The following is a 15,235-nucleotide window of genomic DNA, read 5'->3' on the forward strand; positions in this document are numbered from 1 at the left end:
GAAATCCTCCTGCCCCATCCTTGACAGAGGCAACCCCTTGTCTTGTGCATAGACACAGGTGTTCCTGGGAAGCAGCCTCCCACTCGCGAATGAAAGCTGTATGTTTTGTCCTCCTGTGTGAGGCTTGCAACACATACTCTACAACTATATTCGCTTTACATTCTAAACCTTAGGCAAAGTATGCTGAAGAGGCCACAGAAAATTAAAGGGCTCTGGGCTCCAGAAACAATCTGCAGTGCCAATCACGAGGGAGAATATAGAGACTCACTAGACTTTGCAAGAGCACAAAATGCAATCGTAGTGTTGTTAGCTACATACGTTATGGGCTCCTCACCTAACATAGAATCTTGGAGAAAAGCTTAACCCAACTAAAGATGTAAACATCCACAAGAGTGTCCATATCCAGGGTCATCAAGTGACAAGAGAGTCCCTGGATGGATTCTCCAACAATCTTACATTCCACTAATCCACGCCCTTTCCCCTCACTTCTGTAAGTTTGTCTTTTCCCGTAGCATCTATGCCAAAAGTGTATCCTGAATGCCTTCCCACATGCCTCTGTCACCTTTCCCGCAGTCCCTCCATACACCTTACATGCCCATTTCTTCTCACGTTGATGTTTCAGAAGTCCTGAGAGGCTGATTGTCCCAGAAAAGGATTATGCATTCACCTTGAAAAGAACATGTGGATTCAACACGAAAGCGAACTTTAAGATTTCCATCATCCTGTGCTTATCTATTGTGTATGATGACACTCAAAATGAAGGATTTTGGAGGTCCCAGCAAACTGGGACCTGGAAACCCAGTAACCCCATTCCTTGAACTATCTCTGCTTCCATAGGATGAAGTCAGCCTCCAACTAAGCTGTCTTTTGCTTTTACCTCCCCCACTCTGTCCTGTAGGAAGAATCCCAACACATCCCACACCCATTCACTCTACAACTTTAGAGGCCCAGCTCCAACGCAGACTGGTAATTTCCATGAAGAGAATAAAGCACGTGGATGGATCAATTCATTAGCACACCCGAATAAAGTGGATAAACATACACATACACACAAACACAAAGACACACTCACACACACACACAGACACAGAGTCACACATCCTTGAGAATGTTTATTTTTCATTCCATACAATCCAAATTTACCCCCTCTTCCTGATTTCTGGTGACTCGATCTCTTTTTCCTTTAGTTCCTGTGCATAAGACCATGCTGAGTACTGCCGTCCTGCATACTGTTGTAACTTTTTAGGAGTTCTGCTGTATTAGGTAAAATCTGATGCTCCATCATATTCAACTCAACAACTGGGAGTCCCCTGGAGAAACACAAACTCACGTTAAAACGCATTTTCTCTGAGCCATACTTGGAAATGTTTCAATTGTGGGGCCCGCTGAGAAAAGGATATCCCTTCCCCATTTGTGATCCCTTAAACTTCCTCCTACCACGTGTTACAAACTGTTCTGCGCACTCCCTGCCCCATTCCCAGTATTGTCTGTGAGGGGAGTCAGCTAACAAGATGCACTGTACCCTAAAAGCACACAGAAGTCTGATGGGGCAACAGCTTAAGGAAATCCATCAATCTAAACAGTCCTTTGTGGTTTGGGGCAAGGATGATCAGGACGCACATTCAGGGAGCCCAATATTATGGGGTTGGTAGGATGACTGCCGGAGGGGTTCACAGCCATGGAATCAAGTGCCACAGACTGAACTGAATGATTTTCAGCTTTACTCCTCATTGATTCTGGAAATGGACGATTCTTCACTGGGCTTAAGACTCCACAGCTATGACCCGCTTTGCGTGCAGTCTCTAATGTGCCTTTTCAGCCCAATGCCATGAACGTCCTGGATTCTGTCACTCTCTGTCTTCCTCTCAAGGAATTTCTACATGTACCAAAGGAGCCTCAATTTCTACATTTCTGAAATGAGCACTCAGGCTCCCTGAATAAGCAGGTGCGTCAACCCCCTTATACTGGGCATCAAACAGCTCCACTTCCAACTAACGGCTCACCTGACGTCCCTGTTCCCTCTTCAGGTGGCTTCATCCTCTTGTAGTATTGCAGGGGATTGCGCCACAGGTCCTTACATAGGATCTGTCAGGGGACTCAATCGGGAAAGGCCTCATCAGGGATCAGAAAGGTGACCCAAGCAGCTGGGAACACACGGGGTCATTTCTCATGTTTCCCAGTGAGGACTCACCTCAGCAATCTTGTTAGATCCTGCGAAGTTGTGGTCAGAGAACCAGTTGAAGAAGTTAAGGCTGCTGCTGTGGTGTCTGCGGCGATAGGCCCCCACTTCATAATACGGATACCACTCAATTGGAGTGGAATGAGAAGCCCTGTATTCTACAGAGACAGGAATTTTTGTGGGAAGGGGGCTGGATCACATTGGCAATGATCCACCCGCCATCTTCCTTCCACTACCCATCCTGGGAGCCACCTGTCACCTGTGATGTTCACCAGATATTCCTTGGTAATCACTTCATTCTGGAAGTAGGGGTTACTCCGAAAGAACAACATGATCTTGCAGAGATGAACAGGATGCTTCTCTTCTTCCACCTGTCAGGACAAGGTGGAGAAAGCTTAAATACGTTTCGGGTAAGGTGCTCACACTTGCTTACAGGAATGAATTATTTCCCTTACCCTCCCCCGCTAAACCCTCTAGCCTCAGTCTACCCGGCCTCACCTCCAGGCTGACCATGTAGCTCAGCATGTCTTCATCTTCGTCAGTGATCAGGGCTGACATCTGGGGGTGGTTTGCAATCTGATTTAGGTCAAAGAGACTTTATACACGATGGAAGGGAAAGCGACGAGCAACAGGGAAGAAGGCCTAAGAGGCTGGGGTAGGGGATTTCTCAGATCTGCTTCCATGTATGATCTCCTTTCACCTCCCCCTCCCCGTAAACTAAGGCCTCCTGTGTTCACAGAGTGTGTATGATTCTGAGGCTGACTGCACTGACATGGGGAGGCGCGATTCGCAGAGACTTGCTGGTGTCTGAGGAGTGGCAGAATCTGCTTAGAGCCGAAGACGCCCAGTCCCAGATTGGACTAGCAAGGGGCAGCAATCACACTCCCTTAAAAATAGCTTGCTTCACCGAAAAACCTCTTCTGGTCTGAACTCGCTTCTGCTCTTCAAAAAGATGCCCCAAACGTCTGCTGCTCGGCATCACCAAGGGTTTCTCTGCCGCTTGCAGGACAATAGTACCCACGCCTGCTGTGGCTTTCCGCAGCCACATTTGTCCGTGACAACTCCCCTTTGTTCCCCAAAGAGTCACATCGACGCTGAGCTGCCCATCGGTCACTTACACTTCCCCGAGAGCACCTCTCCACTAGAAAGGCCGAAGAAACACTGAGAAGGATACAACATGGCCCAGAAGCCAGGGACGCTCTGGATGACGGCGCCTCTGCGGTCTAGGTGGGGCTTGCGCCTCCGCTCCATCTTTTCCCGCTGCCGAGAAAAGGCCTTCCTGGCTTGGGCATTAACCGGCTCCAGCTCCACCTGAACGGCCAGCAGCTCCTCCAGTGCAGACTCTGGGGTCATGGGCCCAGGGCCAGGCTGTGCCTGCTGGGCCTCCTCCTGCCGCTCCACGAGGCCCTCCTCCTCCGCCACCACCTCCACCTCCGTCATTATGTCATCCAACAGCAGCACCGCCTCCTCCCCCAAAGCCGCCTGCTCACTCTCCACCCCGGCCGCCCCCTCCTGTACAGCCTCCATCCTGAAGGCGGTGCCCTCCTCGGCACTCGCACGCACCAAGGCCTGTGCTGCCCGACCCACGCCACAGGAACCCTGCCGCAGCCTCTATGGTACCCGGTAGCTCAGCGACCCCTCAGGGCGCATCCGCTGGGCTTCCAGGCGCCCCCTAAGGGACTGCGCGCGAAAGGCCGAGAGGCGGCACCCAGGCCGACTTCCTCCCGTCGTGGCCAATCAATGGGAGGGCGGTGGGCGTCTCCCTGGGCGGCACAGCCACTGGCGGGCCTGCATCTCCAGCCCCCCACCCCCCGCCTTCCCTGCCAAAGCCTCCACCGAGAAGCCCTCGGAGCTTGGGCGGGGTAGCTAGGCATCCAGGTACACGCGGACTGCGTGGCCTTTGGAATTGTGGCCATGGCAGCCCTGTGCCCTGACATCCTCAGGGTGGCAAGCCATGAACATCTCTATGTGTCACGAACACAGGAAACATCTCTCTTCGTTAGGCAGGCCAGGTAGATGGTACGGAAGTAATGACATTCTTGTTGATCGCAGCTTGAAATCAAAATTAGAGCGAGAATTAACTTTCCGGTTGCCGTAAGAGAGCAAGGAGAATGAAGCTACCAGCAGTTAACGGTATTGGATTAATTGAAATGAAGGTTGACAGATTGTTTTGGCTTTCCATCAAATTGAGCAAAGAAAAGGTAACCAGTTATCTAATTTCACACATATACAATTGTGGATTAATTAAAAGATTACACAACCCATATATTATGGGTTTCTCATATAAGTGTATATGTACATGGGCAGACTCACAGTGTGCCAATATGTGTCTATATCCAAGTATATACAAATCCAGTGACCAACAGTTAACAAGATAGAAATTCTCTCCCATTTCACCATTCCCTTTCCTAGAATTTTTTCATAAATGTAATTTTTCATATATTTGAAGCCTACTCTCTGGAGGCATGTAAAGCATGCATGCAGTAAACCTGTGCGATCTCACAATGGTGGTGTCAGAGAAAACAGTAACACCGATGTTATAAAAGATTAATTGTGAGGAGAAAGTTATACTTCCCATTAGTACAAATACACAAGAATGATTTCATCCAAAGCTGAAATCAGTCAATATCATTTGTTTTTAATGTTTTATTTAAAATACTTAATTTCAATAGGATTACTAAAGGAAATTAACGGTATTCGTAATAAATAATGTTGATGTATTCCCTTTAATTGTTGATTATTTAAAATGTAAGTAAAATACTAAATGGCACTGTATAATGTAGTTTCATGAAGCATTCTTTGTGGTTTTCATAAAATTGATAGTCTCCATGGAATATTTTGAGACTGAGAAAATTCCATATATCATTTTATTGTACTTTCACTTTACTACTTGCTTGCATGTCATAACTGATGGAAATAAAACTATGTATATTTACACATATGCAAAGCATGGATTTTTGTTTATGTTTATGTGTTCTAGTGAGACAAAGTTACCAATAATTTTTTCTATATAGGAAAATTTTTACAAACCCAAAGTTCTAATCTGTCTTTTCTTTGAAGTTTCATATTTCAGTCTAGGTATGTAATGGAATTGGCTGGGATCATTCTTTGATTTCACTGTTATTTGTGAGTTTCTGATATGCTTTTAGGAATGTATAGAGTTTCAAGCTTGCTTTCTTCTTCTTCATCTACCTTTGGACCTGTATATGCGATGTCTGCAGTAATGTGCAGTGCTATCTGACATACGGCTGCTGAAAGATACAAGCATATATACAATTCTTTGTTTCAGTGAATCTTTAGGAACAGACAAGTAACCTGAGACACAATTATGGTATGAATGTAAGCAAGCAGTTTATCATAGAGGTACAATAAGGGTGAAAATAAATGTAAAGATACATGCCTCATCCAAAACATGAGGTAGTCCAAATGAAAAATGTAAGTTGGCGTAAAGAACACTTTAAAAGTTCTGATTCTTTCTGGTGAGAGCAAGGAGCTCAGAAACCATGAGAAAGTCCTTCAAAGCTGCATGTTGGATTTGCAGGTCAGGATGGAAAGCCTGGGTCTGGGGGAGGGTGCTACGGTCCTGGTCTGGTTGAGGTCCTTCTGGGGCTCAGGTGTGTCTCAGCGGGAAAGCTGGGAAGGGGAAACGCATGCTTCACCCCGGCTAGAATGCCACCTCAGCCCACCTAGATGAAATTGCCCCTTCACAGCCCTGTTTCTCCTTCTTGGACAGGCAGGTGGAGGAACTCGGCCACCCTGAATACAAGTGGTAGGAAGAAGTTTGCCTTTCATCACAACATTTACTTCGGAAACAAAGTGATGACTAAGGAGTATTGCATTGGCATCCTCCATGAGGAGTAGAGGGGGTAGTACCTCGGAAGCTGGGCCTGGCGTGAGCCTTCCTGACTCGTCTCCCTCCAGGATACAGGGCGACTGGCTCCACTGCAGTCCAGTGGTTCCAGGGTCATGCAAGTGAAAGCCCGAGTTTCCCGCAGGTCACTGCTTGAGCTTCTTCAGCTGGTTGTCTGACTGTGACGGCCCAGGTTACAGCACGATTGCTGAGGTGGGGCAGCTATGGGGCATCATCGCAAAGGACCTTCTTCGACATTCCTTGGCATCGGAGGAATTGGCTTTGAACCAGAACCTGACCTGTCACGGCCAATTTGCCCAGTCCACCAGATCATCAGCCAGGGCCTGTGGCTCTATATTCTGCAGCACTACCCAAGGGAGTTAGGCCCTCAGAGAGGGAACAGAGAAGAGGCTAGGGAAGCAGCCCAGGGCCGGGGGTTGAGAGACCTGTGGGTCCTGGAGGTAGGACACACATAGAGAAGCCAAGGCTCAGGGAGGAGACTGCAGTAAGGAAACTCAGGCCATCATGGGCTGGTGGAGAAATGCCCATCAGGGAACTGTGGTACCCACATTTCACGATGGGGGAACCGTAATCTGCTTAATAGGCATAAGCAGCTAAGGTCAATGGGTGGGAAGCCACGATCAAGGGATAGCTGCCTCATCAACCCTTGCTAGCTACTTCCCTGTCCTGAGGCTTGCTTCTACCTGGGGTTCAGTTTGGGCTCAACCAGGGATCTCTCACCCTCCACACAGATGCCCACCTGAGGCCTGTCTAGGTCTGCGTCCTCCCAGAATGACTCTCCCAGGCCTGCTAAGTACCGTTTGGATGACACCACGCTCCACTGACATGCTTGCTTCCCTCCGCCATCCTCATTCACCCACCAACTCCCCACCCCAAAAAAGGCAGGCCACCGCACAGGGAATCTGGAGGACCACACAGGGCTCACAGGGGAGGAAATGTGAAGAGACGGCAAAACAGAACAGGACATTCTGTGTGTTTCCAGAAGGCAATCTGCCTGGATATTAAGGCCCACCTCAGTATTGGTGAGGACACCCAGTGTCTCTTGGCCCTGAGCATGTGCACACAAACACGCACATTGTCTAAACGGCATTGACATCACTACTACCTGAGGCATCCTCAGATTCTATACAACCCCTGTAAAAATATCAATGACACAATCTTCTTAGAAAAACAATCTGGGAATCCCAAATTTGCTATGAAATGGCAGAAGATCCTGAAAACCCAGAGCAATCCAGTAAAAAGCACAAAGCTGGAGCCACCACACTACCTAACTTCATGATATACTACTACAAAACTTTTTGTACCAAAATACAATAGCACTGGCAGAAAAGCAGAGATTAGAGCTCAGGAAAAACAACAGGAGCCCAGAACTAAGTCACTGCATTTGCATCTCACCGCCTTTACCCAAAGAAGCAAGAACGCCCAATGCAAAATCAAGTATCTTCTATAAGCTAGGTTGGGGAAATGTGAATAGCCACACAAAGGATTTTACAAGTGGATTATTTATCACCAAACTCCAGTGTCAGATCTGAAACGATAAAAATAGCAGAAGAGATCACAAGGAAGAAGCTCCATGGCGTCCGTGTGTGCAATGATGGTCTCAAAGTGACTGCCAGAACACAGTAAACACCATCAAAAACAGAGAATGGAATCATAGCAAACTAAAGTGCTTCACCACACCATAGAAAACTCAACATACAGAAGGGACATCCTACAGGATGGGAGCAATGATTGAATAGTCACAGTACAGAAGGAACTCCCAACAACTCAATAGCATGAAAACAAATGGGCGAAGGCTGCGAAGACTCATTTGTGAAACTGACACATACAGTTGCCCAGAAGACACACTAAAAGGTCCTCAGTATCCCCAATCCATCACGAAAATGCAAATCAAAAACACAATGAGATTTCTTCTCACTTCAGTCAGAATGCATATTATCCGAAAGTCAAACAAAAAAGAAAGAAAAGAAAACCCTAATCTCTGGTGAGGATGCAGAGAAAACGAATTCCCTGCTCACTTTTGGGGAGAATGTAAATTAGTGCTGGCATTAAAGAAGCTTTATGGCTCTTATTTAAGTATAAACAGTCTTCAGAAATCTACAAGTAGAACCACCCACTATATGATCCAGCAAATCAGAATACCCGGGCACGCCCACTAGTACACAGATCAGTATGTTGAAGTGGTGCGTGCACCCATGCAATTATTGCTGCACTCATTACGTTTTTGCTGTAGCCAAAATACGGAAGCAATCTGAGTGTCCCTCCATTGATAAATGGATTAAAAAATGCAGCAAAAACACGTATGCGCAATGGAAATATGTTGAATATGGGAATCTGTTGAATGTGTGCATGCCATTCTGTTAAGTGACATAAGCCAGGTATCAGAAAGGAAAATAGCACGTGATCTCATTCTTATATGAAATCAAAAAAGCGGACTTCAGAGAAGTAAGACTCCAAAGACTGCGGTGAAGAGGGTGCACTGACGAGATGCTGGATGAAGAACTCATACTTCTAGTTATAAAGGAGGAATAGGTTAAAAATATTTTCTTCAGCATGCTCACTATAACTAGTGGTAACATATTCTTTCTCTAAAAATATTTGAATACAGTGCATGCCATGTTTGTTCACCACAAAAATGACAACTATGTGAGGACACACATATGTTGATTGGCTGGATGTATCCAATGCAGAATGTATATGACCTGTTGAACATCACGCCTTAAGTGGTAAATATGTATCATTTCATATGACATTTTTTAATTAAACCTACAATTTTTAAAATGCCTTAACAAAATAAATGCAAATAAAATATTGTATTATAAAGCAGTGCTTTTCTTTTCTAGCAAAGTCTTTTTCATGACACAGGAAAGAATGCAAGCCTTTTGGTAACTTGAGAAATAAATACATTTGTGTACATGTATATATATAATATATACATGTATATATGTATATAAATGTGCATATATACGTATATACATGTATATACGTATATATGTGCGTATATATGTATTTTTATATATGTGTATATATATATGAAAATCCCTATGAATGCTGATGATGAGTTGAAAGATAGAAATTCCAGGCACAGAGACTATAGTCCATGAATTGAAACCTTCAGTGCATGTTTCAAAACAAGACGTGAGGAGGAGGAAGGAAAAAGTAAAAAACACAAAGCCATGGCAGGTCCATGGGTTACACCTGTCATCCCAGCACTTTGGTAAGCTGAGGTGGGAGGATTGCCTGCACTCAGGAGTTCCAGATGAGCCTGGGGCAACATGGACCCACATTCAAAAAGTAAGTATTTAGTTAATTGATACATAGCTTGGAGGGGTGGCATGCATCTGTACTGCCAGGTGTGTGAGAGTCTGAGTTGAGAGGATCACATGGGTGTGTGGTGCCTGGGCTGCAGTGGGCTGAGATCGTGGGGCTGCTGTCCAACCTAGAAGACAGAGTAAGACCCATTCTCGGAAAACAAACAAAAAACAGTCACATTAGGTAAATTAAAACTATGTAGTGTGAGGAGAATCAAAATAAACGAAACATCATCAGAGCCTATGCGATCTGATGAAGGAAACCAGCTTTCACATAATAACAGCCCCAGCTGGGGAGAACAATGAGAAAGGGCAGAGAGAACACTGTAAATAATAACACGCCAAATTCCCCAAATGAGTTAAAAGACATAAAAGTACAAAGAGTGCTTCTTTTCAATTCAATGCCCTTGAATTCAGAATTAGAAAGTAAACCCAGATAGAGAATAGAAAGACAGACGATACAGATGGAGAGCGTGTGTTGGGGAAGTAAGGGAAGGATGAAAGGAGGGGTGTAAAGGAAGGAAAGGAAAAAAGGAAGGGAGAGAGACTGATAGATGTTCAAAGACACAGATACAAAGTCTACAATGGTTGTAGAGATAGGCATGTGCAAATTGCCGCAGGGAGTGTGGGAAAATATCGGAACCATGGAGACCTAGGTGGAGTCAGAGAAAATATACAAACTCGCACAGAGAAATAAACATACACAACCACAAACACACACGTGGTAGTTTAAACATGAAAAGACACCAAGTCCCTGTCGGTACAAATCACAGATGTGCTTCCGAGTTACTGAGGCACAATGCAAATTTGTCAGTGCCCTTAGCATCTGTGGCCCACGTGCACGGATATTCAGTGGAAGAAGTGTTACACAGCCTTTATAATTCAGCACGACCTGTGATAATACCAGAAGAAGGGATCTCATGTGAAATCACTAGACTGAATTGCACGTAGGATTCAAGGAAGAAGCCCAGTCTGCTGCATTCACTCGGTGGGGTGGCAATATGGCTGAGCCACCAACCCATGGCACGCCCATCCATTGTAGACAGTTCCTGGTTTGCTGCCTGCCTTGGAAAAAGCTCCTCCCCTACCACCACTTTAAAACAGGCTAGCTCCAAAACTAGTCCTGGCATCCATTTACGGTCATTTTCTTATCTATTTACCTCCTAGAAAAATCATTGCAAGACCCTTTCCTCAACATTTTCCTATGCATTAAATTTGGGGAAACGCATTTTAAGACGACCTCGTTATAGGCAAGTCCCCAGACGTTTCCTAATCTGAGTTGCGCAGAGTGCACACACCAATCTGTTGCCCCATTGCCACTATACGGATACCGTACTGGACCACAGTGTCTTTGACATGCACACAGTAGGATAGAGGGCAGCTTGAGGGGGCCAAAGAGTTCCGACTGTTTTCAGAATAATTTGCTTAGAAAACGTGTTTCTCCTGTGTTTGTGGGTCAGGGGGACGGTAGTCAGGGAGGACAAGACTCCCGCTCCACAGCTTCAGCTGTCTGCATAGGAGCAGGGACAAAACCGGGCGATAGATTTTCAAAGCTCAACTGCTTTGATACCGAGCAGAAGGGGTAGAATGCATACTGAAGGCCCCACAACAGATTCAGGAACTTTGACTGTCAAACCCTCTTCCCTGAAACAACATAGCTCTTCTCACAGAAGCTGTGCTGACCAGAGTCTATACGGGACAGGAATGTTAGCACTCTATTAGCGTGTGGTCAACATGGATGCTCATGTTGGAACTCTTTCATCTGGGAACAGGAAAGAAAGTTCTGCCTCCGACACTGAAATCCTCCTGCCCCATCCTTGACAGAGGCAACCCCTTGTCTTGTGCATAGACACAGGTGTTCCTGGGAAGCAGCCTCCCACTCGCGAATGAAAGCTGTATGTTTTGTCCTCCTGTGTGAGGCTTGCAACACATACTCTACAACTATATTCGCTTTACATTCTAAACCTTAGGCAAAGTATGCTGAAGAGGCCACAGAAAATTAAAGGGCCCTGGGCTCCAGAAACAATCTGCAGTGCCAATCACGAGGGAGAATATAGAGACTCACTAGACTTTGCAAGAGCACAAAATGCAATCGTAGTGTTGTTAGCTACATACGTTATGGGCTCCTCACCTAACATAGAATCTTGGAGAAAAGCTTAACCCAACTAAAGATGTAAACATCCACAAGAGTGTCCATATCCAGGGTCATCAAGTGACAAGAGAGTCCCTGGATGGATTCTCCAACAATCTTACATTCCACTAATCCACGCCCTTTCCCCTCACTTCTGTAAGTTTGTCTTTTCCCGTAGTCATCTATGCCAAAAGTGTATCCTGAATGCCTTCCCACATGCCTCTGTCACCTTTCCCACAGTCCCTCCATACACCTTACATGCCCATTTCTTCTCACGTTGATGTTTCAGAAGTCCTGAGAGGCTGATTGTCCCAGAAAAGGATTATGCATTCACCTTTAAAAGAACATGTGGATTCAACACGAAAGCCAACTTTAAGATTTCCATCATCCTGTGCTTATCTATTGTGTATGATGATACTCAAAATGAAGGATTTTGGAGGTCCCAGCAAACTGGGACCTGGAAACCCAGTAACCCCATTCCTTGAACTATCTCTGCTTCCATAGGATGAAGTCAGCCTCCAACTAAGCTGTCTTTTGCTTTTACCTCCCCCACTCTGTCCTGTAGGAAGAATCCCAACACATCCCACACCCATTCACTCTACAACTTTAGAGGCCCAGCTCCAACGCAGACTGGTAATTTCCATGAAGAGAATAAAGCACGTGGATGGATCAATTCATTAGCACACCCGAATAAAGTGGATAAACATACACACACACACAAACACAAAGACACACTCACACACACACACAGACACAGAGTCACACATCCTTGAGAATGTTTATTTTTCATTCCATACAATCCAAATTTACCCCCTCTTCCTGATTTCTGGTGACTCGACCTCTTTTTCCTTTAGTTCCTGTGCATAAGACCATGCTGAGTACTGCCGTCCTGCATACTGTTGTAACTTTTTAGGAGTTCTGCTGTATTAGGTAAAATCTGATGCTCCATCATATTCAACTCAACAACTGGGAGTCCCCTAGAGAAACACAAACTCACGTTAAAACGCATTTTCTCTGAGCCATACTTGGAAATGTTTCAATTGTGGGGCCCGCTGAGAAAAGGATATCCCTTCCCCATTTGTGATCCCTTAAACTTCCTCCTACCACGTGTTACAAACTGTTCTGCGCAATCCCTGCCCCATTCCCAGTATTGTCTGTGAGGGGAGTCAGCTAACAAGATGCACTGTACCCTAAAAGCACACAGAAGTCTGATGGGGCAACAGCTTAAGGAAATCCATCAATCTAAACAGTCCTTTGTGGTTTGGGGCAAGGATGATCAGGACGCACATTCAGGGAGCCCAATCTTATGGGGTTGGTAGGATGACTGCCGGAGGGGTTCACAGCCATGGAATCAAGTGCCACAGACTGAACTGAATGATTTTCAGCTTTACTCCTCATTGATTCTGGAAATGGACGATTCTTCACTGGGCTTAAGACTCCACAGCTATCACCTGCTTTGCGTGAAGTCTCTAATGTGCCTTTTCAGCCCAATGCCATGAACGTCCTGGATTCTGTCACTCTCTGTCTTCCTCTCAAGGAATTTCTACATGTACCAAAGGAGCCTCAATTTCTACATTTCTGAAATGAGCACCCAGGCTCCCTGAATAGGCAGGTGCATCAACCCCCTTATACTAGGCATCAAACAGCTCCAGTCCCAACTAACGGCTCACCTGACGTCTCTGTTCCCTCTTCAGGTGGCTTCATCCTCTTGTAGTATTGCAGGGGATTGCGCCACAGGTCCTTACATAGGATCTGTCAGGGGACTCAATCGGGAAAGGCCTCATCAGGGCTCAGAAAGGTGACCCAAGCAGCTGGGAACACACGGGGTCATTTCTCATGTTTCCCAGTGAGGACTCACCTCAGCAATCTTGTTAGATCCTGCGAAGTTGTGGTCAGAGAACCAGTTGAAGAAGTTAAGGCTGCTGCTGTGGTGTCTGCGGCGATAGGCCTCCACTTCATAATACGGATACCACTCAATTGGAGTGGAACGAGAAGCCCTGTATTCTACAGAGACAGGAGTTTTTGTGGGAAGGGGGCTGGATCACGTCGGCAATGATCCACCCGCCATCTTCCTTCCACTACCCATCCTGGGAGCCACCTGTCACCTGTGATGTTCACCAGATATTCCTTGGTAATCACTTCATTCTGGAAGTAGGGGTTACTCCGAAAGAACAACATGATCTTGCAGAGATGAACAGGATGCTTCTCTTCTTCCACCTGTCAGGACAAGGTGGAGAAAGCTTAAATACGTTTTCGGGTGAGGTGCTCACTCTTGCTTACAGGAATGAATTATTTCCCTTACCCTCCCCCGCTAAACCCTCTCGCCTCAGTCTTCCTGGCCTCACCTCCAGGCTGACCATGTAGCTCAGCATGTCTTCATCTTCGTCAGTGATCAGGGCTGACATCTGGGGGTGGTTTGCAATCTGATTTAGGTCAAAGAGACTTTATACACGATGGAAGGGAAAGCGACGAGCAACAGGGAAGAAGGCCTAAGAGCACCCAGAGGCTGGGGTAGGGGATTTCTCAGATCTGCTTCCATGTATGATCTCCTTTCACCTCCCCCTCCCCGTAAACTAAGGCCTCCTGTGTTCACAGAGGGTGTATGATTCTGAGGCTGACTGCACTGACATGGGGAGGCGCGATTCGCAGAGACTTGCTGGTGTCTGAGGAGTGGCAGAATCTGCTTAGAGCCGAAGACGCCCAGTCCCAGATCGGACTAGCGAGGGGCAGCAATCACACTCCCTTAAAAATAGCTTGCTTCACCGAAAAACCTCTTCTGGTCTGAACTCGCTTCTGCTCTTCAAAAAGATGCCCCAAACGTCTGCTGCTCGGCATCACCAAGGGTTTCTCTGCCGCTTGCAGGACAATAGTACCCACGCCTGCTGTGGCTTTCCGCAGCCACATTTGTCCGTGGCAACTCCCCTTTGTTCCCCAAAGAGTCACATCGACGCCGAGCTGCCCATCGGTCACTTACACTTCCCCGAGAGCACCTCTCCACTAGAAAGGCCGAAGAAACACTGAGAAGGATACAACATTGGCCCAGAAGCCAGGGACGCTCTGGATGACGGCGCCTCTGCGGTCTAGGTGGGGCTTGCGCCTCCGCTCCATCTTTTCCCGCTGCCGAGAAAAGGCCTTCCTGGCTTGGGCATTAACCGGCTCCAGCTCCACCTGAACGGCCAGCAGCTCCTCCAGTGCAGACTCTGGGGTCATGGGCCCAGGGCCAGGCTGTGCCCGCTGGGCCTCCTCCTGCCGCTCCACGAGGCCCTCCTCCTCCGCCACCACCTCCACCTCCGCCATTATGTCATCCAACAGCAGCACCGCCTCCTCCCCCAAAGCCGCCTGCTCACTCTCCACCCCGGCCGCCCCCTCCTGTACAGCCTCCATCCTGAAGGCGGTGCCCTCCTCGGCACTCGCACGCACCAAGGCCTGTGCTGCCCGACCCACGCCACAGGAACCCTGCCGCAGCCTCTATGGCACCCGGTAGCTCAGCGAGCCCTCAGGGCGCATGCGCCGGGCTTCCAGGCGCCCCCTAAGGGACTGCGCGCGAAGGGCCGAGGGGCCGCACCCAGGCCGACTTCCTCCCGTCGTGGCCAATCAATGGGAGGGCGGTGGGCGTCTCCCTGGGCGGCACAGCCACTGGCGGGCCTGCATCTCCAGCCCCCCACCCCCCGCCTTCCCTGCCCAAGCCTCCTCCGAGAAGCCCTTGGAGCTTGTGCCGGGTAGCTAGGCATCCAGGCACACGC

General features: G+C 47.4%; 1 protein-coding gene and 1 pseudogene across 1 annotated transcript; both read right to left on the reverse strand.

Moving 5' to 3' along the window:
- Window positions 1–2,033: 2,033 nt before the first annotated feature.
- LOC129395603 (testis-specific Y-encoded protein 3-like) lies at window positions 2,034–3,829 on the reverse strand (annotated as a pseudogene).
- An 8,430-nt stretch (window positions 3,830–12,259) lies between these two features.
- LOC129395602 (testis-specific Y-encoded protein 3-like) lies at window positions 12,260–14,999 on the reverse strand. The gene is made up of 6 exons (XM_055107068.2): window positions 14,523–14,999; window positions 13,838–13,915; window positions 13,598–13,709; window positions 13,351–13,496; window positions 13,163–13,244; window positions 12,260–12,469 (listed from the first exon to the last, which is right to left on the reverse strand). Exons 1-6 carry the CDS (start codon window positions 14,874–14,876, stop codon window positions 12,447–12,449), a joined length of 795 nt encoding a protein of 264 aa, XP_054963043.1. The 5' UTR covers window positions 14,877–14,999; the 3' UTR covers window positions 12,260–12,446.
- Window positions 15,000–15,235: the final 236 nt, after the last annotated feature.

This window comes from Pan paniscus, chromosome Y (genome assembly GCF_029289425.2).
Source record: "Pan paniscus chromosome Y, NHGRI_mPanPan1-v2.0_pri, whole genome shotgun sequence".
Taxonomy (NCBI): Eukaryota; Metazoa; Chordata; class Mammalia; order Primates; family Hominidae; genus Pan; species Pan paniscus.

Coding starts and splice junctions, on each gene's coding strand:
- LOC129395602 (XM_055107068.2), bottom strand. CDS start 14,876: ATGGAGGCTGTACAGGAGGGGGCGGCCGGGGTGGAGAGTGAGCAGGCG. Junction 13,245..13,350: donor GATCTAACAAGATTGCTGAG/GTGAGTCCTCAC, acceptor GTCCCCTGACAG/ATCCTATGTAAGGACCTGTG. Junction 12,470..13,162: donor AGAGGGAACAGAGACGTCAG/GTGAGCCGTTAG, acceptor GTGTTTCTCTAG/GGGACTCCCAGTTGTTGAGT.